Below are 22,717 nucleotides of genomic sequence, written 5' to 3'. Positions count from 1 at the left end.
AGCGATCTTCCCAATCCAGGGATCAAACCCAGGTATCGTGCACTGCGGCAGACTCCTTACCGTCTGAGCCACCACGGAAAGTCAGGATTCAAACACAAACCCAGCCTCCAAACACCAGGGCCGTACCTGCTCCTCCTCACTTCACCGAAGTTTAGGATGTTTCAAGATTTAAAATCGCAAATGGGGGGGCTTCCCTGGTGGCTCAGTGGTAAGGAATCTGCCTGCCAATGCAGGAGACACGGGTTGGATGCCTTGTCTGGGAAGATCCCACGTGCCACAGATCAGCCAAGCCTGTGGGCCATAACCCTTGAGCCTGTGTTCTGGAGCCGGGGGGCCACAGCTACCCAGCCCACCCCCCCTAGAATCTGTGCTCTGCAACAAGACACCATGGCAACGAGAAGCCCAAGCTCTGCAGCTCGGCACTTGCCTCTGCTTGCCACAATTAGAGAGAAGTCCACACAGCAATGAGACCAGCACAGCCAAAAATTAATTAATTAAATTATTTTTTAAAATAAATAAAACTGAAAATTAAGTGGGAGAACAAAAATGCTTTTTAAAAAAAGGAACAGAGGAGGGAAGACTAGAAAAGGAAATGTTTAAATGTGGTTTAAACAACTGTCACAGTTGAAAGATTCGTGGAGCCCTGAACCAAGGTCACAGATATAAAGCCTTGTGCCAAGGCCCTGTACCAAGGTCATCCCCCAAACAGACCAAGCCCCACAGGAACCGTTGCCCTGAGAACCCTGGTTGAAACCAGCCAACTCCCTGATCCCATACTAGGTAAACCTTCCCACACTATAGCATCCTAACCAATCACCTGATGCCACCCTTCCAGCAGGAATTTTCTTTACCTTGAGGCTATAAAAATTGGCTAAGAGCCCACAAAAGGTGTCAGATTTTTCCACTGTTCCAATAGTCAGCTCTGCATCAAGAGCCACACAAACCACAAGACTATGTGAGAATTCTCTTTTCTCATTACTCCAAACTGACTACAACATGCATGCAGTCACGATCAGCTGCTCCATCGTGGCTGACTCTTTGCGATCCCATGGACTAGCCCACCGGGCTCCTCTATCCATGGGATTTCCCAGGCAAGAATACTGGAGTGGGTTGCCATTCCCTATTCCAGGGGATCTTCCCGACCCAGATATTGAATCCGCATCTCTTGCATCTCCTACATTGGCAGGTGGATTCTTTACCGCTGCGCCACCTGGGAACATATCACTTTAATAGCAAAACATAAATCCAATTCCTCCCCAGTTTCTCTGTCATCATCCTACTGTTAGTAGGTAAGTCAAGTAATTGACTTACAAGTAATTACAGTGAGTCAAGTAATTTAAGTGCATTACCAGCCCTGGGATACTTCCCATCTTCACCTTAACTAGTACGCTCTGAGTTCTCAGGAAGTCAGGAAAAGTGCTACAATACAATAGAGACCCAGACAGGATCACCCAAATGACTTTCCACCTGAACTTACATCCAGACAAGATAATGCCAGGGAATGGAAATGCCAACAAGTGCTATCCAAAACTCTACAGAACAATATATATCAACTTCACTCTAGATTTTTAAAAAACCTATGCTTTCAGTTTTATTCTCCATCACTTGAATTCCTTATAATAAATCCAGAACTCCTGTAACAATATAACTGGGGGCAGACCTGAGAATTTTTTTGAGTGCCCACCAAGACAATCTGATAATCAGTAAACATGGACACACTATCAATATGTTTCTTAAAAAAAAAATCTCAAAGATTATTTAAAATAGAGCCTTTTTCTAGCAGTGGTGTAGAGTTTCATGTGAAGAAGCACAGGCAGAGGAGGATGGTGGATAACTTTTCGTGAACACATGTGTTGGTGATGGTTTGGTCGCATCAGTCGTGTCCCACTCTTTGAGACCCCATGGACTGTAGCCCACCAACCTCCTCTGTCCATGGGATTCTCCAGGCAAGAATACTGGAGTGGATTGCCGTTTCCTTCTCCAGGGGATCTTCCCAACCGAAGGATCAAACCTGTGTCTCCTGATTGGCAGGCAGATTATTTACCTTGTGGCACGTGGGAAACGCTGATTCTTAGGACATAAAATCTCAGAGAAGGCCCTCTATGAGCCGCAGACTGCAGAGCCTTGGTGAGGTCACTGTGCCTTCCACAGGATCCTGTTTGCTGCCTCTGCTCTGAGGAGGAAAGGTGCTCCAGGGACTGTGACAAACATGGACAGTTGCCTCCCTATATCTATGCTCCCATCTTCCCTTAGTAATAGATTCCCGAATTGAGCTGGAGGTACCAGTGAGACCGGCTAAAAGCACACATTTCCTGCCTCCCCCTTTCAACGAGGGGTAGCAAATGATATGTAACCAAAAAATAATGAGTGGGGCTTCCGGAGAACCCTTCCAACAGAATTGAGTCAGCTGAAAGGATCTCTTTTTGCCTCTCATGTTCCCCTTCTGCCTTCCCTAGAATTAAGATATAATCCCTGGAATCCTAGCCACAATCTCATCATCTTGAGGATGGATGCCATTCACTAGGACTGAGGTAGCCAAAAACCCGAAAAGGCTTAGACCCCTGATGACTTTATGGAACCATCATTCTGCCCTGGTTTGCCCACCTCTGGACTTCTTACAAGTGAGAGCATAAATCTGTACATTTGTTTAAATTACTATAATTATGAGTCTTGGTTATTTGTATACAAATATAATTCCTAACGCACCCAGGTCCTTATAAGGTACTAGACAAAAGTTGATTAATTTGGTAACAGAACAATGTATGGCCTAAATCAAACTATAAAACTACAACACAGGAAAACGTACAGATGTATTTTTTTAAATTATTATTTTTAAAGTACTATATGTAACTGTTGGTGTAAATTGAAATTAATAGTAAATATAACTAACATTTACTAAACATTCATCATGTTCCAAGAAGTTTCCTATGCATTTCACACACACCACATCATTTATTACTCTGCCTGATGCCATGAGATAAGCACTATTATTATCATTAGAAGAAACTAAGGCTTGAGGATAAGGGCAGGGTGATAGCAATTTGCCAAGAGCTGGTTTGTGGCACAGTCTCCCAGGCACATTGACAGCTGAGCTCAAAGCCTAAGAAACCAGGCTGTAAAAGGGGAAAGCAAGGAGATATAACCAGAAACACCAAGGATAGCCTTTGAATGCTGGGGACACAGGTTCGATCCCTGTTTGGTGAACTAAAATCCCACCTGCTTCAGAGCAACTAAGCCCTCGAGCAGTGACTTAAGAAGCCCAAGTGCCGCAACTAGAGAGAAGCTTCCACATGCTGCAACTAGAGAAAGTCTAAGCGCTGCAACGACTCAGCGCAGCCAATTTTTTTAATAAAAAATAACAATAATAAAGACTATTTTTTAAAAAAGAAAGAAATACCAAAGATACTTTGTAGATTGTATCAGAACACACTGTATAACTCCATGCAGTTAAATTTTCAAGCAGAAAAACTGAACTAGTGAAAAAATAAGCTTTAATCCCTCATGATGATATATGGCAGAAACCGACACAATATTGTAAAGCAATTATTCTCCAATTAAAAATAAATTTAAATTTAAAAAAATTGTCCCAAAGAGAATGATATAGATGAGATGAGATTGGCCATGTATCGATAATTCTTGAAACTAATTGATGGATTCATGGGGATTTATTACACTACTCCTTCCACTTTTGTGTATGTTTTAAATTTTCCACATTAAAAAAGCTTTTAAAAGTTAAAAAACGTTGTCCCAAAATCACCAACAATAAGTTATATATGTATATATATATATATATATATATTTATATGACTTCTCATTCACCGATATTACACAATGAGAAGGACAAACACTACTTTTGTAGTATTCTGGCCAAAGATGTATAAACTCAACTTACCATGTAAAAACACCAGATAAGTTCAAATTGAGAGACATTCTACAAAATAACAGACTTATTCAAAGTGTTAGGTCATAAATAACAAAGAAAGATTGAAGAACTATCACAGATTAGAGATTAAGAAGACAATTCAGTGGACCAAATCCTGGAACAGAAAAAGAACATTAGGAGGAAAAGTGGTAAATTTCAAATAAAGCCTGTAGTTTAGTTCTTAGTGTTGTACCAATGTTAGTTTTATCTTGATAAGTGCACTATGGTTATATAACTTGTTTAAAGAAATCTGAATAAAAGGTATACATGAACTCTCTGTGTTATGTTTGCAAGTTCTCTGTACATCTAAAATTATTTCAAAGGTTTTTTTAATTTTCCAAAAATTACCTCTAAAAAGAAGTTAGGTCCAGACACAAAGCTGAATTGTTTCCATCTTTCAAGGAATAGTTTTATGGTACACAAACTGTTCTGGAGCAGAAAAACAATGGAAAGTGTCCCAATTAACTTTATAAAGCTACTATCAACCTGATATTAAAGTAGGGCTTCCTTGATAGCTCAGTTGGTAAAGAATCCGCCTGCAATGCGGGAAACCCCAGTTCAATTCTTGGGTTGGAAAGATCCACTGGAGAAGGGATAGGCTACCCACTCCAGTATTCTTGGGCTTCTCTTATGACTCAGCTAGTAAAGAATCTGCCTGCAATGCAGGAAACCTGGGTTTGATCCCTGGGTTGGGAAGATCCCCTGGATCTTCTGCCTATAATATTTAGGGCAATACCACATAAGGGCAAGAAAACTGTCCAATCTCATGAGTATAGATTCAAAAATCCTAAATAAAATACTAAAAACTTACGTCGGCAATATATCTAAAAAAAAATCATGCAGGCTATGTTTAATTTCAAGAATACTATAATAGCTCAATACTAGGAAATTTATTAAAAGTATAGGTAAGATGTATTTGATAACATTCATAACTCACTTTCAATTTTTTAAAACCACACGTAATAAACCAAGAAGTATTTTAACATTTACATCTAACAAGATACTAAAAATTAAGTACCATCATTGTTACACAAAATTATTCTGGAGGCTATTGTCAATGGAGCAAAAAATGAAAAATAATATTCAACTATCAAAATGGACAGCTAGTTATTGCTATTATTTGAAAATGATTTTTAAAACTATTAGAACAGAAGGTTTAATATGTAAAATTCCTGTTTCTATGTAGCAACTACAAAATGTAATAGGAAGTGGTCATGATCATAACAACAATCAGAAAACATAAAATATCTAAGAATGAACTCAGCAAGAATGATGCAAAATTCAAATAAAGAAAACTGCAAAACTTTTCTATATACATAAAAATAAGTTTTAATAAAATAATTTAAAAGTTAGATGATGCAGAATTGACAGAGATGCAGGAAAAGAGACATTCTCATATGTTGTTGCAGAGGTGTAAATTGGCAAACCTTTTAAAGGGACAAGTTGGCAGTATCCATCAAAATGTAAATATAACATTTGACCCAGAAACTCTGCTTCTAGAAGCTTGTCTTGCAGATTGCACACACATATATATATGAATGTCTATATGTGTATGGGCTTCCTTGGTAACTCAGCTGGTCAAGAATCCACGTGCAATGCAGGAGACCCTGGTTCGATTCCTGGGTCAGGAAGATACCCACTCCAGAATCCTTGGGCTTCCTGGTGACTCAGACAGTAAAGAATCTGCCTGCGATGCAGGAGACCTGGGTTCAGTCTCTCGGTTGGGAAGATCCCCTGGAAGAGGGCATGGCAAACCACTTCAGTATCCTCGCTTGGAGAATTCCCATGGACCGAGAAGCCTGGCAAGCTATAGTCCACGGGCTTACAAGGAACTGGACATGACTCAGCGACTAAGCACAGCACATGTGTGTGCACAAATGCATCCCCACAGCAAGGCGACTCAATATAACATAGCTCTCATAATAAAAAGCTGGAAACAACAGACACCAAAAACTAAAAGACTAATTCAGATGGCATATTAGCATTATAAAATGCTAGGTAACTATCCTACAGATAATGCAATCATTTTATTGAAAAATATCTTCAATAAATACATATTTTAATGAAATAGACAAGATGTACACCTAAATATTATCAGTGTACTTTTATCTGGATAGTAGAGTGGCAGCAACTTATTTTTTTCCCTGTACTTTTCTACGTTTCTCAAAATCTCAGTATTACTCATGTATTGTAATGAGCAGGAAAAAGTAATGCAAGCTTTCTCCAGAGATGAAAGGAATTCCAATGCCTAATTTTTTGTCTACTTGCATTCTCATGCATTGTCTTCAAATTCTATGCTTATAGTAGCCAACCTGCTAAACACAGCCAATTTTTTTCATTTGTCACAAGTCTCTACCACTACCTCAATGAATTCAATACTGTAATCAATAAGGTAGTTACATTCTGATCTTGGGCCAAGAAGTAAAACTGCCACTCTGCTTATGTAAAGAGAGGGGAAAGGACAATGATGAGAGCAAGGAGGGAAAAACTGGGTGTTTATCCTGCAAGCCGCAAGCCTTCAGTTTTATCCATAACAGAGAACAAAATTACTTTTGCTTCAACAACTTTTCTTTATCCCCATGAGAAGTGTGATTTATTACATTCATTCACAATGATCTATTGCTTAAGAAATTTGAATGCAGAGTTCCAAAGAATAGCAAGGAGAGATAAGAAAGCTTTCCTCAGTAATCAGTGCAAAAGAATAGAGGAATATAGTAGAATGGGAAAGACTAGAGATCTCTTCAAGAAAATTAGAGGTACCAAGGGAAATTTTCATTCAAAGATGGGCACAATAAAGGACAGAAATGCTATGGACCTAACAGAAGCAGAAGATGTTAAGAAGAGGTGGCAAGAATACACAGAGGAACTATACAAAAAAGATCTTCACAACCCAGATAATCATGACAGTGTGATCACTCACCTAGAGCCAGACAACCTGGAATGTGAAGTCAAGTGGGCCTTAGGAAGCATCACTACAAACAAGGCTAGCGGAGGTGATGGAATTCCAGTTGAGCTATTCCAAATCCTGGAAGATGATGTTGTGAAAGCGCTGCACTCAATATGTCAGCAAATTTGGAAAACTCAGCAGTGGCCACAGGACTGGAAAAGGTCAGTTTTCATTCCAATCCCAAAGAAGGGCAATGCCAAAGAATGCTCAAACTACCACACAAGCGCATTCATCTCACAAGCTAGCAAAGTAATGCTCAAAATTCTCCAAGCCAGGCTTCAGCAATACATGAACTGTGAAATTCCAGATGTTCAAGCTGGATTTAGAAAAGGCAAAGGAACCAGAGATCAAATTTCCAACATCCATTGGATCATAGGAAAAGCAAAAGAGTTACAGAAAAACATTTACCTCTGTTTTATTGACTATGCCAAAGCCTTTGACTGTGTGACTCACCATAAATTGTGGAAAATTCTGAAAGAGATGGGAATACCAGACCACCTGACCTGCATCCTGAGAAATCTGTACTCAGATCAAGAAGCAACAGTTAGAACTAGACATGGAACAACAGACTGATTCCAAATTGGGAAAGGAGTACATCAAGGCTGTATATTGTCACCCTGTTTATTTAATTTAGATGCAGATTATATTATGAGAAATGCTGGGGTGAATGAAGCACAAGCTGGAATCAAGATTGCTGGGAGAAATATCAATAACCTCAGATATGAAGACGACACCACCCTCATGGCAGAAAGTGAAAAAGAACTAAAGAGCCTCTTGATGAAAGTAAAAGAGGAGAGTGAAAAAGTTGGCTTAAAACTCAACATTCAGAAAACTATGATCATGGCATCTGGGCCCGTTACTTCATGGCAAATAGATGGGGAAACAGTGACAGACTTTATTTTTTTGGGCTCCAAAATCACTGCAGATGGTGACTGCAGCCATGAAATTAAAAGATGCCTGCTCCTTGGAAGAAAAGGTATGACCAACCTAGACAGCATATTAAAAAGCAGAAACATTACTTTGCCAACAAAGGTCCGTCTAGTCAAAGCTATGGTTTTTCCAGTAGTCATATATGAATGTGAGAGTTGGACTATAAAGAAAGCTGAGCGATGAAGAACTGATGTTTTTGAACTGTGGTGTTGGAGGAGACTCTTGAGAGTCCCTTGGACTGCAAGGAGATCAAACCAGTCCATCCTAAAGGAAATCAGTCCTGAATATTCATTGGAAGGACTGATGCTAAAGCTGAAACTCCAATACTTTGGCCACTTGATTTGAAGAACTGACTCATTTGAAAAGACCTTGATGCTAGGGAAGATTGAATGCAGGAGGAGAAGGGGACAACAGAGGATGAGAGGGTTGGATAGCATCACCGACTCAATGGACACGAGTTTGAGTAAACTCCGGGAGTTGGTGATGGACAGGGAGGCCTGGTGTGCTGCAGTCCATGAGGTCGCAAAGAGTCAGACACGAGTGAGCGACTGAGTTGAACTGATTGCTTAAGTAAGCCAGAATACCAAAGCAGGAAACTGAGGCACATGCTTTAAGGTTTAGATCCCATCTAACTATACCTCGACTGCAATAGCGGGGAAGTGGAGTTCCATGTAAATATGCCATTTGTGATATACGCACTTACAGTTCCCCTGGAACTGCCAGTGTGTGTGGAGCCTGAGAAAACGCTCCATAGCCTTACACTGTTGACTTCAGAGAGAGTCCTAACCACACTTGGGAGGAAATGTTGTGTACCTGTGATCTTGATGACTTACTTAGACACCCTCCATCACAGGTACCTTGGGGACTTCTCCAGACCCATTTTAAGGAATTAAATACTTTGGATCATATCTGTTAGTTGCTCCTGAACATTTTATAAGAGAAATTTAAGAGTAATCTGGAAAGGAAACTGGCATACTGTAGTCCATGGGGCGCAAAGAGCCAGACAAGACTTAGTGAATGAACCACAACAACAACGATCTGGGAGGAGGAAGGGTTAGGAGCAGCAACTTTCAAAATATTTTACCTCAGTTTACGGAAATGGTTATTTTATTTCTTGTCTCACATTATGGTTCATTACAAATATATGTGTAAAATGCAGAAATATATCCACAGAAACATGCAATCACATTACTAAAAAGTTTTATGAAGCCATACGTATGCTATGTGTGACACACTTTGACATGTTCTATTATGTTGATGTGTTAGTCTATTCCATGCTTCTAAAAATTCCATCCAAATCTCGATAAAAGTATTCCAAAGTTGAAAATGCAATGGGGAGGAGTCTTCAGGGCCTGGATTTATGATCATTTAGGCCTGTGGCCTCACAAGTGGTGACATCTTTCTACTCTGAATTCTCAGGGGAGAAAAGCTTGAGAACTTAGGAGGAGTGGGAGTATTCAGAATCACAAATTTCCAAAATCCTATCTATGGAAAGGAAATCAACCCTGAATACTCATTGGAAGGACAGATGCTGAAGCTGAAGCTCCAGTACTTTGGCCACCTGATGCAAAGAGCCAACTCATCAGAAAACACCCTGATGCTCGGAGAGATTGAAGGCAGGAGGAGAAGGGGACAACAGAGGATGAGATGGCTGGGGATGGCATCACAGACTCAATGGACACAAGTTTGAGCAAACTCCGGGAGATAGTGAAGGACAGGGGAGCCTGGCGTGCTGCAGTCCACGGGGTCACAAAGAGTCGGACACGACTGAGCAACTGAACAGCATCATCTATGGAAATCGTATCGACTGAGATGAGTTATTGGCCCTGTCGCACAACCCCTTTTTGACAGCCTAGCTGCAGGAGGGGAAACAGGCAGAGTTACCATAGAAGGAGCTGTTGAAGAGTTCGATGTTGAAGAAGGCGTAGTCCCCGCTGGTCATTCCGTGCCTGTGCGCCGCCAGCATGATCCCCCGGATGGTGTCGCTGCTCGCACACATGATCACCACTGCGGGGAGGAAAAAACATGCATGAGATGGCCCTGCACAGAGGACAGCATCTGACATGGACCAGGGCTCTGCTAAGGTCCTCCAGAATCCTCACAAATTACTCATGAGTTACAAAGGGCAGAAGAGTAACTTGGCAGTGGAGAAAGCTATCTGTCACCACCACAACCAAGTGATGGAGGCCAACCGTAGCCAGCATGTGGACAGGCTCACGAGCCCCTGCTGTAACACGTCAGGGACCCCAAACCTCAAAAGTGGCCACCTGAATCTAATCAGAAGGAAGCAGCTGCAAACCCAGTTTGGGGGACAGTGACTAGAACAGTGAACCTACACCCTTTAAAATGGTCACTTTCATGAAAAACAAAAACAGCCTGAGAAAACGTTCTAGACTAGCAGAGACTTCGGGAAACAGAAAGCTGAATGCACTGTGTGATCCTGGATTGGATCCTAGGCCTTAAAAATAATAATAATAAAAGTTTTTTCTATAAAGGGCATTGTTGAGACAACTGGAGAAATTTGAATAAGGTCTATAAATTGGATAATAGTATTGTGTTTGTGTTAATGTTCTTGCTTTTCATAATTCTACTGTGGTTCTATGAGTGAATGTTCTTGCTCTTGGGAAATGCACACTTCAATTTTTAGGGGTACAAGAGCATGATGACTGTACTTATTCTCAAATAGTTCATAAAAAGATAGCAATATTTGTGTGTATATATGTACATGAGTATATATTTGGAAGGGGTAGGGGAGGGAAGGGAGAGATTTGGAATGACAAAGCATAGTGGCAGAACGTTTACCACTAGCGAGAATCTGGGTGAAGGCAAGACAGAGGTGCTTTATACTTTCTTACATCCTTTCCAAAAATACAAGATTATTTCAAAATAAATATTTTTAAAATACTTCAAGTAAATTCCCAGATTGGCCCAATATAAGATAGTGAAACATGTCAACTGCTTTTTATATCTTACTAGCATAATGCTGCTAGTGGTAAAGAACCTGCCTGCCAATGCAGGAGACAAAAGAGACCAGGTTCGATCCCTGGGTCAGGAAGATCCCCTGGAGGAGGGTATGGCAATCCACTCCAATATTCTTGCCTGAGAACCCCATGGACAGAGCAGCCTGGTGGGCTACAGTTCATGAGGAGGCAAAGAGTCAGCCACGACTGAAGAAATACATTTTCCTCAGAAAACAACCTGAAGGGTTTGCATTTGGCAAATCAGAGGATGCAGCAGGTGGGACAGGCTTTCTGTCCTTTACCTGAATGGAGAACACTTTTTCTAAAGCTGTCTCAACACAGAGAGGAAATAGCTACCAAGATTCCAGGTCCCTTCCCACACGCTCTCGGTTCACATCCACACTGGCAGAGCCGAGAGGCTTTAAGCAGCCGCGGAATATTGTTCCCTGTCACATAACAACTACAATGGACGAAAGGGAGAGAGACCTGGCCTTCATCCACTTATCTGGACCACTGTCGATGGCCCCTGACCCCAGGACTGCACCCGCTGTGCTTTTCTGCACTCACAGAGGAAAGGAGAGGCCTGGGTGCCATAACCGCCTTATCACCACACCCGCCAGCCCAGTGCCGTGTGTATGTTCTTTGTAAAAGCACGGGTGAAGAATGATGCAGAACAAACTTCAGGCTGTGCCAAAGCCGCCTTGGCAACCTGCGCCGAGGGCCAGGCGCTTGCTGACATTTCGTTTACTGCACAGGTTAATTCAGAGTGTTAGGTCATGACTCTGACATTTCTTACGACATAACAGCTCAGGGTACAGGCTGAAAGCTCTGCAGAGCAAGTTTTTAAAACCATACCAAACTTCTTAAGATGTCTAACTGTGGGAGGAAGTGCTGTTTGTGCCTGGAAATATAGTTATATATCTAAAATAAATAGTCGAATTCCAAGATGCATCAGTGACGAAGTTTTTGAAGAAATTTCTCATTACTCATTGTGACCTAAATGTTTGTTCTGCTCCGATTCGATTCCAGTCCCTTAAGTGATAAGAGTCTACACAAGTGTGCAAGCTAAGTCACTTCAATCAGGCCTGACTCTTTGTGACCCCATGGACTGTAGCCCACCAGGCTCCTCTGTCCAGGGGATTCTCCAGGCAAGAATACTGGAGTGGGTTGCTGTGCCCTCCTCCAGCGGATCTTCTCGATCCAGGGATCAAGGAGTCTTGATCCAGGGATCTTGAACCCACTTTTCTTAGTCTCCTTCATTGGCATGCAGGTTCTTTACCACTAGCACCACCTGGGAAGACAAAAGGGCCAAGGTGTCCCAGAAAACAGCCTGGGCTAAGGCTGGCCACAAGCGGATCCCAAGAGGCTCCAGGAAGCTCTGGCTGACTGTCCAACTGCAGCCATCATCATTTTTCAATCAACTGATCACAGTCAAGAGTCTAGTTCTAAATCACTCCCCATAAACAGAACCTGACTCTGTCAGCACATAAAGTGTAGAGTCATTGTTTGGGGAGAAGAATTCTAATAACCTAACTTAGATATTTTTAGCTAATCTGAAGTGAAGATTAATTTCAATGAGGACCAAAATGGTCACAGATATGTTTGTGTCAATACAGACCTGGAGGTGCCTATTAAGGAGCCAAACTATAAGCAGCAGGATGTTAGTAAGGGTGCAATAAGGATGAGGAGGGTCCAGGTATCCGAAGGCATCAGGCCTTGATAACCTGAAGCACCCATCGGAGAGCTACACCTGGCTCAGGTCCGAACAGTCTGTGTCCTCAGGCCAGAGCACATGCTTCCCCAAGCCCTAGATGGGCCGTGCCCTACACTGGCCTGTCACTTCTTTTCTATTTTTACAGCCCTGGCGCATCTCCTTCTCTCTTTCCCCATCACTACCAAGACCAACCCCCTCCAATGGGCACATTCTTTCTTTAAATGTCAGTACCTGCTTAAACTGAGCAAGAGTGACCTGGAGCAGCACAGGGCCTATCCAAAAAGACTGGACTTATTTTAGATCTCAGCCATTTCATGTGGACAAATGTAGTCCAGCTCTCAAAAGGAAATCCTAACCCCCAACTTCGTGGGCTAGGTATTGTTTCCCTTTCTTAAAAGAAAACCCATAGTGCACACTGTCACTCAGTTTAAACTGGAGCAAACACTTAAAAACATTGGCCAAGCAGTCAGAACACAGAGTCCTTCTAGATTTGTGGGATGCTCCCCAATCTGTCATGGCTTTTTCATTCATGCCTAATTCAACAGCATGTATTTTTAGCAATGTGCCTTTATGCAATCCTTTGGAAGGTTTAAAATAGTGTTCACTAAAATAGCTTTCTCTTCTTCTCATGTTTCATCAGTTTACATAATGACTAATTAAACTGCATACTTATAATAAGTACAACTGGTATAAACAGATTTGTGAGAAGTGTGCTGGCAAACCTGGGAGAAGCAAGACTAGCTACCAGCTTTCACCATCAGCCAAAAAAGTTTATAGAGAAAAGGAGAGCATCAGCTAATCCTGAAAGCTGCTTAAGTGGAGGTCAATTCAGATAATTCCTTCTGTACTTAAATAGATTTAAAATGTACGTATTTAAATATATACTTAAGCATATTAAATATATAAATACTAACTTTGGGGGTCAAATTGTTAAAATTTCTAAAAGAGGAAATGGTGGTGTGAGTCCAAGTTTCCAGATAGATTTTTCATCATTTTGCTCCATCTTTCCCTCCTTGCTGGAGAACTTGTGGGGTTCCACGTCACCCTCCACTCCCTGATTCCCACAATGTCTTCTGTAAGTGGCTTCTCCCTATAGCAACAAGTTCTTGCTATCACTTGCGAAGAAGTGGCTAGAGAAGTCAACTCCATGACTCCCGAAACAATCCAGGAAGCATATCTGAGTGAGGGAGATACTCTTTCACCCATTTCGGCTTTCCACTTGGAGCAATCTCTAAGAGAAGGACACTCCTCATCTCCCTGTGTGCCTTCATTTACCCCCCTCTTCCCACCCCCAGAGGAAAAGGAGAGAACTGTCTGATGGCTGAGTCTAGAAGAGAAAACTGGGCATACTGGACTCAGCCCCTTCTTCCTTCCTCTTTGAGGTGCGTCTGCTTGCAGAGTGCACACATCATGGGCAACTTTCGCCCTGTAGTGAGGCCTGTCCTGGAGTGGGGTGTGCAGTACTAGCTGTGATTTAGTGGATGACCCTGCCGAATCCTTGGGGGAAATAATAGCAGGCAGGCCCTTTTTGGTAACTGATCTAAATCCATGTTCTGCAATAGGTTTTTTATCAATAATAAAAATTATATTTTCATATTCTCCAACTGATGCCTCCATCCATCTTCTACTTAATTCTAAACTTATAAGGGAAAAGAGATGTTGTTCCATGGAAGCAAAGCAAGATATGCCATATGCTGCAAATTGAAACTATGACAGGAGAAACTTAAAACTAAAACTCAACAGTATTTGGGGGTAGCCAAAGAAATAACTAAGTAAGAGGAACTTTCTTTAAATGGCAGGTGGTAAATACAAGAAAAGGGATAAGAAAAACAGAGTCTTGAATCAAAAAGTCTAACATCTTTGGTTAAAAACTCTGACCAACTGCTCAGTCATTTACCCCAACCTATTCTAAAAATAAATCACTCTTGTATTAATTAAATGCTGTTATCACTATAGTTGTTATGCAGGCCAAGAATAATGACATATTAATAACCAAAAAAAGGTAAAACTACAGTTCTTCATACAAAAATGTTGTGTGCACAATAATTCTGGTTCTGCATCTTATGAGATGTATGACAAAGCAATGCTGACTATTATTGATTGAAAAAATATTTTTAAACGCCCCTTTATAAAAATAAATTTATTACTGAATGTTAAATACTGAGGGCATAGTTGACTTTTTAAAAACAATGTATGCTCACATGCCTGTATTTTAGTGATATACACTGGCTACTACTTGTGAGGAAAAAAATGTTTATTATTGACTTTGATAGTAAATCCCTAAGAAGACTAAATAATACCCCTCAGTGTTTCATTCTATAGCATACACATAGCCAAATTAAATTTTAGTCATATTATCAAGACGGTAGCATTATTAGTTTAACCCTTTGAGAGATTAAAACTTTTGTGATCTGATTTTAAAGATGACCTTCAAGTCCAAAAAAAAAGTGCTAAAAATTTATCTCCAAAAGAGGGAGAAAAAAGACTCCCTAGTTCTATGATGTTTAATGTGGAATTTTCAAAGACAAAAACAGTTCCATTTTACACTTGAGCAGAAATCAGAACCACCACACACTGATCTGAACAGGCCTGATTCTCACCCCACCTCTGTTTCACAGAGGAGGAAACTCTGAGAAAGTCAGGAAGTGACTTGGGCATGCCCCGCAGCAGTTGAGTGCAGCCGCCAGGTCCAAAGGGTCTGCTTCTCACCTCTGAGTTCTCTTCCCATGGTGTGGCCTCACTTTGTGGGAAAGGAGATTATCTCTGTAGATATGCCCTGACTGGGGATTTCCCTGGCAGTTGGATAGTAAAGAACCTGCCTGCCAAGCAGGAGACTTGGGTTCCATCTCTGGGTCCGGAAGATCCCCTGGAGAAGGCAATGTCAGCCTACTCCAGTATTCTTGCCTGGAGAATCCCATTGACACAATCCTTGAGGAGGCAAAGAGTCAGACAGGGCTTAACAACAGACTGTGCCTCGACTACCCCCATTATAACTGGAGTGTGATAGCAGCCCAAGCTCCCTGGCCAATGAATGCCTGCAGCAGGCTAAGAGCTCTGAAAATTCAAACTCTACTCAGTCCTTGTACTGGGCCCCTATTTAACTCATTAACCACTTTTGGTGAAGTAAAGGTGATCAGTAAAAGAGACCACCAAAAGGTGATCAGCAAAAGAGAGCTGTTACCAAACATCTTTCTCTCTTGAGTGTAGGGAATTTCAGCTGAAAGAAGAGGGCTTAAGGGAAGAAATTATTTTTTTTTTTATTTCTGAACATCTGCCAAGTCACTATCAGAAATATTTTTTAGAGTAAGAATGGTAACTTTATCACCTGCAAAACATACAGGTCAGCCAAGCAAACTTTGACCACTAAATTCAAGCTTGGAAGAAAAAAAGTAAAGAGACTTGGGAACATCTGCTTCTTGGAATTGAAAAAATAATCAGCAGCAGCAGACTGTAGCCCAAGCTCTTAGAAGCCCCCCAGCCCCACCCCTCCCTACCCCCTGGCTCAGCCACATCGTGTGAGGCCGAAGGACCCCCGGTGGCCTCGATCTGCCCTCATCCGGGCTGACCTCCACCACGAATCCCAGGCCACGTGCGCAGGAGGTCACGGCCCGCACTAAGGCCTTCAGGGCGGTGGCAGCACAAACGCGGAGGCCAACCGCGGATCTTGCCGGTAGGAGGACACACCCCCATCCCCAGTCCGAGCTGGGAAGTCTAGCTCCAGGCCCTCGAGGGCCGAGAGCTAAAGAACGCTGTTTGGGGTCTGCAGTGACCTGGGGACTGAGAACAGGAAGGAAGTAGATGTGACTTTCTCGACCCGGCGTGGCGAATCCGCCGCCCTTGGATACAAGTGCCCTTTTTCATAATCAGCAAAGCCGGCGCCCTGCCTGCTTGGCTGGCAGGAATTCGGCGCAGACAGCCTGGAGTAGGAATGCTCAAAACTTGGCCATGCCTCCCCACTGTCAACACCTCGCGCCTCTTCACTCTAAAGAGTGCGTTCACTCCCAGTGCGGGGTGGCCAAATTGGGAAGGGGGATGGTCGGAGCGCCCTCTTCCGCGGCGCCTTTACCCAGTCACCTGTTCCCGAGACCCCCTGCCTCCGGTTGCGCTGATCCCACGGCCAGCGCCCAGGTGACCAGCCGTGCCAAGTCGTAGGCTAGCCCTTCGCCTGGCTCGGCCCCTGTCCCCTTCCGTCTCCCCGCGTGGGTAGTGGGGAGCTTTTCTGGGATTGCACCACTGACAATCTAGGCGCGTGAGCGCTGAGCGGGAGCCGGCGGGATCCCGCGAGCGAGCGTTTGCACCCCAAACCTGACACTGGTAAGGAGGGAACTGCGCTATGCTGGGATCTCCGCCCGCCTTCGCACAGGTCTACTGGGCAGTAAAACGAGCCGCATTGGGGGCTTCTGCGATGCTGTATCCGTGACCACTCGCTTCTCCTCCCATCTCCTACAGCCATAGCCACTATCCTCAACCTTGAGCTCTTTGGCCAGTCTCGTGGTTATTCAAATCCCCACAGACCCACAGAGAAAACTGGAGAGGGAAAGGAGGTTCAGTGCCCGCTTCTCCAGCGCGCGCGCTCTCCCAAAGCCTAGCTGCTGGCGCATTGGAGACCACGGCGCTAAGCGCGCCGGAGGCAGTGGGTGTCGCCAGGGTCCAGACACTGCGAGGCATTTTTGATGGAAACCACAGAAGCCCGTTTATAAGGGGCTGGAGGGGCCGTGGAAGGAATGAGAAGGGCGAAACAATGAGCCTTTAAAAGAAAGTTGAGATCTGTGGAAGGAGCAGCAAGGGAAACCCGGGGACCGGAGCTGACCGTGAGGCGGCGCGCGGCTGTGGACCTCAATGTACGCTTCCTCGCTAGCCGCGGGCGCACGTCGGAAAAGGACCCGGTAACAAGTTCTTTGGACCTTGTCACGCTTTGAGACCGTGGTTGGAGCCGGGTACCCGCAGTGAGCCCCTAACCACCAGCCCAGCGCCAGACACAGGAGAAAGAAAAAACCCAAGAGGTTTGACAGCACCTGTTGGACCAGGGCACGAGCCCGAGAAGGCTGCCTGCTCACATGCCCCACCCCCGTGCTCCCTCACTTCCCCAGGACCCTCCACGTACACCCCACCATAACCATGGGTGATGGTCGAAGGTCGTCGCAGCCAGACTACGCACACTCGGGCGAGTCCCGGTGGACGCTCCCTACTCTGATCCTCAGTGCAGCAGGCAGTAGTGGGGTCCCCAGGGGAGCAGCCAGGCATGTAAGGAGAGCCGCGGAAAGGGGCTGGGTTAGGGCCCGGGACACGGGGCGCACTGCTGCTCACCTCGCTCACTGGCCTGGATGTGGCGCACGATGTCCTCCAGATCCAAGTCTTTGGTCTCATCGAAATTGTAGGCTGACGTGTGCAAGCCTTCCTCCTGGAAGACCTCATGGACCCCCTCGAGGGTGAAGAAGCAGTTCCGCTCCAACTTGTCGTCGCTGTAGACCAGCACGGCGCGGCTCCACTGGTGGTGGCGGAACAGGGCGAGCATCATCTCGCCCATCTTGGCGTACGAGGGTGCCACGCGCGTAAGGTGCGAGTACTCCGTGTCCTTATGCTGGAAGCCGGCGGCCAGGGCCCCGGCAGACAGCATGGGGAGGTCCCAGTGCGACGCTAGCCGGGCTACCGGCGCCGCCGCGTACTCGCACACCGGCCCCAGGATGAGATCCGGCTTGGCTCCCCGCGCCGCCGCCACGCGGTCCACCAGGCTGAAGAGCGCACGGTTGCCGCAGTCCGAGTCTTCGTAGGCCACCTGGAAGCGAGTGCCGGCTGGCAGGAGCCGCCGCCCGGTCGCATTGCCCTCCACGCTGCGCAGCGCGTACTCGATGGCCGGTCGCACCCGAGCCAGGGAGAACAGGTAAGAGTCGTCCTGGGGCAAAAGCACCAGAACCTCGATCTTCTGTGGCGGCAGCGCCTCTCTCTCCCGGCGGCCGCCGCCCGGGCCCGCGCCCCCGCCGCCACCGCCACCAGTGCAGTCGGCCAGTAACGCCCAGCCGAGCAGGACGCACGCGGAGAAAGTGAGGACCAGTAGGGACGGCATCGCGCCGCAGGAAACCGCCTGCCCTCGCTGCGGACTCGCCCTCTGCCCCCCACCCACCCTACCTCTTTCCTCCCCACTCCTCTCCGAGGTCCCTGCGCCCCCTTGGGCGCTCTAAGAAAAAAATAAAAGAATACCCCCTTCACTAACTAGCCAAAAGAGAGAGAGGAAGAGTCCTCCTTTGCAATGCCACTCGTTTAAAAAAAAAAAAAGAAAAGAAAGAAGACAGAAAAAGAAAAAGTTCACCGGGTGTAAACCTGTACTCCTATATTTATATATATACTTTTTATAAATACATAGATTAGCCCTCCCTTGATATATACTATTTTGCTTAGAGGTGGCTTCTTATATGGGCGTTGCTAAGGTTGCTTTGGAAAGCGCATTTGTAAAAGAAGAAAAAGTTAGACTTGTCCAAGTGCTTGTAATTGACGGTGCATCTCCCTCGCGTTTGATCTCATTGATTCGCGCCGGTTCCCGGATCCATAACCCGCGTTTAAATAGCGTGGCAGCGGCGGAGCGTGTTACCACACAAGGCGCGCAGAGGCCGGGCTGGTATTTCCAGCGGGTGGGGAGGGTGGGGGTGGGGTGGGGAGCGGTGGGGGCTGGGCTAGGGGAGTCTCTTATTAACATTCTTACATCAGGGCTCCTCCTCCCCGCACCCCTACTCTTCCCACCCCTCCCCTGTCCTTGACTCCCACTCCTCGCCAGCCCCTCTGCCTTTTCCTTAAAGCCGCAATCGCTCACTTCTACAGTCGCGGAAGCCCCCACCGAGCTACACCGCCACCGGGGTCCCCGCCTCTCCCTGGCCGGGCACGCGGCAGCTCTGTCTCCAGCTCCGGGCTTTAAAAATGGAAATGTGTTTGAAAGTAAAGAAACGCGCGCAGACACACTCACACACGCGCGCGCGCGCCCGTGCCTTGCAAAAAAAAAAAAAAAAAAAAACGGGATTAAGGGAAAGGGATGGCCCCAGAAATTGGTGGTTTGGTTGAAAAACAAACAAACAAACACCCTGGCTCCCGTTCGCTCTCACCTGTCTCTCACTCCAGCCACAATCTCTCCAAACGCGCCAACTTGGGACGGGCTCTCGACCTTCGCGGTCCCCTGGCGCAAGGTCAGGAAACAGGGACCAAGGTCCCGGGGCAGATGGCTGGGTCCAGGGCCTGGAACGCCCAGCTGCCCGGGCGTCCTCAGCCCGCTTCTTCCCCTGCTCCCCACCCCCGGCGGCCACCTCCCCGCGAGCTGCGCGGTTTCGCGCACGAGTCGCCGTGCCGCGTGGGATCCAGTGTCCCAGCGCACCCACATCTGCCGCGGCGCGCGGCGAGCAGAAAAGCGAAACTTGTTGCTTCCAAAGGGAAAAACGATTCTTCTGAAGGTAGCAGAACGCTTGAAAAGCATCTCCAAGGCGTCCTCTGGGCTTTACGTGCTAAGCCAGGTAACTAAATAAAGAGACCTTCTCCCTAAAGCTTCACCCCTGAGGGTCCCCCCGGTGCAGGCGCGTCATCAGCCTCCATCCGTGCGCTCGGAAATCCCACCGCTTCTCCCCGTTGCCCCGGATCCTGCAATGCGGAGGAAGGACCAGCGGCCAAGACTCAGTCGCTTGTCACTTATCACAGGCAGGCACAGCAGCGGGGGAGACGAGGATGGACACGGTCGTGGAGAAGTCGGTGGTCGGAGGAGCCTCGCCAGGGACCGCAGAGCTGCGGGGCAGGTTCGAAGGGAACTTGACCCTTCGATCGTGGTAACACGCCGAGGTCATTTGCAGTATGAACGTGCTATATTGGACTGGTGAATTCTGATATTTAAGTCCCACGAATTAAAATAAATTGGAAAATGTTTTCAAAGGTCTGTGATTTGACTGGGCGTCCGTGTCCACAAATTAGTATTCGTCTTAGACCAACGCCCTCTTTCGGCAGAAACTTGTAGCCGACTTGTATCCCAGATGCCATCATTCCGAGTTCGCTTTCTTGTTTCTTGTTTGTTTGTTTGTTGCTTTGTTGAACTCCGAGGCCTCAAAGAGCAGTCGCTCTCATTTATGAGGATGAAAAAGGCAAATTGGGGCTTCCGGAGATGTTACAACTTCAAGCATCAGCGCTCATCAGCCGTACAGCACCCTCCTTATCGCTCTTTCTGGCACCATAAATATAATGATGAGGAAAGTTTCACCCACCAGGGTTTTTAGATTTCACGTTATGCACTGCGATCCCTGAATCTTCAAGTAGGATCTTCTAACTCCTGCGAAAACTTTCATTTATTTTATCAGAGCTGCTAACCGGTAGCAAACGAGGCATCCGTATACAATTTAATTCCACAAAAAAACGTAGTCTTCACACACTGGAAATTAAGTTTTAAAGTTTCACAATGATTTAAAAAAAAATCCCCCCTGAACTCCTAGGAAAGAGAGAGAAGGAAGAAGGAAAGGAGGGAAGGAAGGGAGAGAGGAGAGAGAGAGAGGCTAAATCCCGAATTCCAAGGGTCTTAATGGATTTCGAAACTGGTTGCCAGGAGACGTGAGGGAACCAGGGTTTGCTGTTACTGCTCGCTCTGCTCTGTGTCTGGGGAACTCTGGCCAATGGCGACTTGATGCTGCGCATGGTGTAGCGTAGCTTAGTCGGAAAGGCTGGTGACCCCAGGCGAGAACTCCTCTCCCCTTGCAGGCGCTGCCCATTCGCGCCAAGGGTCACGGGCAGGGCAGTGCCTTTACGGTGGAGTGAGTATCACAGACTCTGAGTGGCCTTTGGATCAGAGCTCTCAGCTTCCAGTCTGTCATTCAAGAGCCCTGACAAACCAAGCCCTGTAAGGGAAGAGTCCCCAAACTAGGCAGCTGAACCAGAGAATCCGGTGCTCAAAACACCCCTTACATTTTTCCATTGAGCAGAAATTAGGATGTATTTATTGAGGTATAATTGGCATATGACATTATATTAACCTGAGGGATACAACGCAATGATTTGATACTTATATATACTATGAAATCATCTCCACAACTCTACTTGACATCGTCACCATAGAGTTAGAAAACAAAAATTTCTGTGTGATGAGAACTTTAATATCTGCTCTTCACAACTTTCAAGTATGCCATATAGCATTACTAGCTATAGTCACTATGCTGTACATCACCATGACTTAATCATTTTATAGAAACTAGGATTTTTTTTAAGTTTTTCAAATGAAAATAGGCACAAGATTATAGGAAGAACTGCCAAGTAATATAAGTATATGGACTTAAAATTACCAGTTTATTATCTTTCCATCAGACTTACCCAGGCTGCTGAGAGTGATATCATGAATATCATGGAGTTCTTCAATCTTATGGCTGGAAAAATTTTAGAAGTCACCTAACCTGAGACATTTTGTTCTCTATGTGTAGAATCTAGGCCAAAGAATATAAATGTCATACTTATATACCTCTTCACCTACTGGAAGATACTTTTTAATGGCACTGAATTAGAAATAAATATTTATTACACCATGTAAAAAAGGGTTGGGAACAAAGTTAAATGCCATTTAAGAGTAATATGTTTTATATCGAAATTTTGTTTTATATGTTGCTGTTTTGAAAACTTGCAGCATAGTAAGAAAGATACTAATAGATTGTAGTCTAATTTTTGCAGCATCATGATCATAAAGATGAATCAAACCATGTAGGTAGGAAAAAAGGAAAAAGTAGGAGTAACTCAAGCCTTGGACTCAATTTTTAAACATTATTCTCTTCAATTCTGTAAAACACTGAAATGGGAGGCAGGAGGCGGAGGGAGAAGCACTTTTTTTAACAATTCAAAAGATTACTAACCTTTTCACATTCTTTCTGACTACAATTCTGAATGAAAACAAAAGAAAGTTACAGGGAATTGCTGCGAAATAAAATTAGCAACATGAAAAGCAATGCTGACCCTACATGTGATATTATAGAAACTAATACACTTTTAATAAGATTTAGATCTCTTTTCATCAATATCTATAAATCATATTTTTTAACTTTATTACTGAAATGAAGTGGCAAGTTTTCTATGAAGTATTCAGCTGTTTGTTTTCCATCTGTGAAATGAAATTATGTCTCTATGGCATTACTCTGCCAGCAGGGAAAACAACATTCTATAGGGAACCCCAACCAGCCATTGCTTGAAATATACAGGCCATCAGAACAAAGCTTTCTCCACCAGTTCTCACAGTCTGTACCATCTCC

The 22,717-nt window shown here is 44.8% G+C and overlaps 2 protein-coding genes across 3 annotated transcripts in view; one reads left to right on the top strand and one right to left on the bottom strand.

Annotated features, from left to right (window-relative positions):
- NPR3 (natriuretic peptide receptor 3) overlaps positions 1-19,073 on the bottom strand; it is a 74,495-nt gene extending 55,422 nt beyond the window's left edge. For both annotated transcript variants that reach the window (XM_065905284.1, XM_065905285.1), the window contains exons 1-2: positions 17,781-19,073; positions 9,684-9,806 (exon numbers count right to left, since the gene is read on the bottom strand). In XM_065905284.1, the coding sequence (XP_065761356.1) occupies positions 9,684-9,806; positions 17,781-18,537 (880 nt within the window). In that variant the 5' untranslated portion in view covers positions 18,538-19,073. The remainder of the gene's footprint in view (positions 1-9,683; positions 9,807-17,780) is intronic.
- Positions 18,884-20,332, top strand: LOC136146559 (uncharacterized). Its single transcript, XM_065905503.1, has 3 exons — positions 18,884-19,099; positions 19,265-19,966; positions 20,148-20,332. Exons 1-3 carry the CDS (start codon positions 18,884-18,886, stop codon positions 20,274-20,276), a joined length of 1,047 nt encoding a protein of 348 aa, XP_065761575.1. The 3' UTR covers positions 20,277-20,332.
- The last annotated feature ends 2,385 nt before the right edge of the window (positions 20,333-22,717 follow it).

The sequence above is a fragment of the Muntiacus reevesi genome, chromosome 14, assembly GCF_963930625.1.
Source record: "Muntiacus reevesi chromosome 14, mMunRee1.1, whole genome shotgun sequence".
Taxonomy (NCBI): domain Eukaryota; kingdom Metazoa; phylum Chordata; class Mammalia; order Artiodactyla; family Cervidae; genus Muntiacus; species Muntiacus reevesi.
Note: the sequence above shows the minus strand (reverse complement) of the source record. Positions and strands in the feature narration are given on the sequence as shown.

Excerpts from the sequence above, each read along its gene's own strand:
- LOC136146559 (XM_065905503.1), top strand. The coding sequence starts at position 18,884 with ATGGGCGTTGCTAAGGTTGCTTTGGAAAGCGCATTTGTAAAAGAAGAA. Across the intron at positions 19,100-19,264 it reads CGGGCTGGTATTTCCAGCGG|CCGCAATCGCTCACTTCTAC; the intron begins GTGGGGAGGGTG and ends TTTTCCTTAAAG. Across the intron at positions 19,967-20,147 it reads GGCTTTACGTGCTAAGCCAG|GCAGGCACAGCAGCGGGGGA; the intron begins GTAACTAAATAA and ends CACTTATCACAG.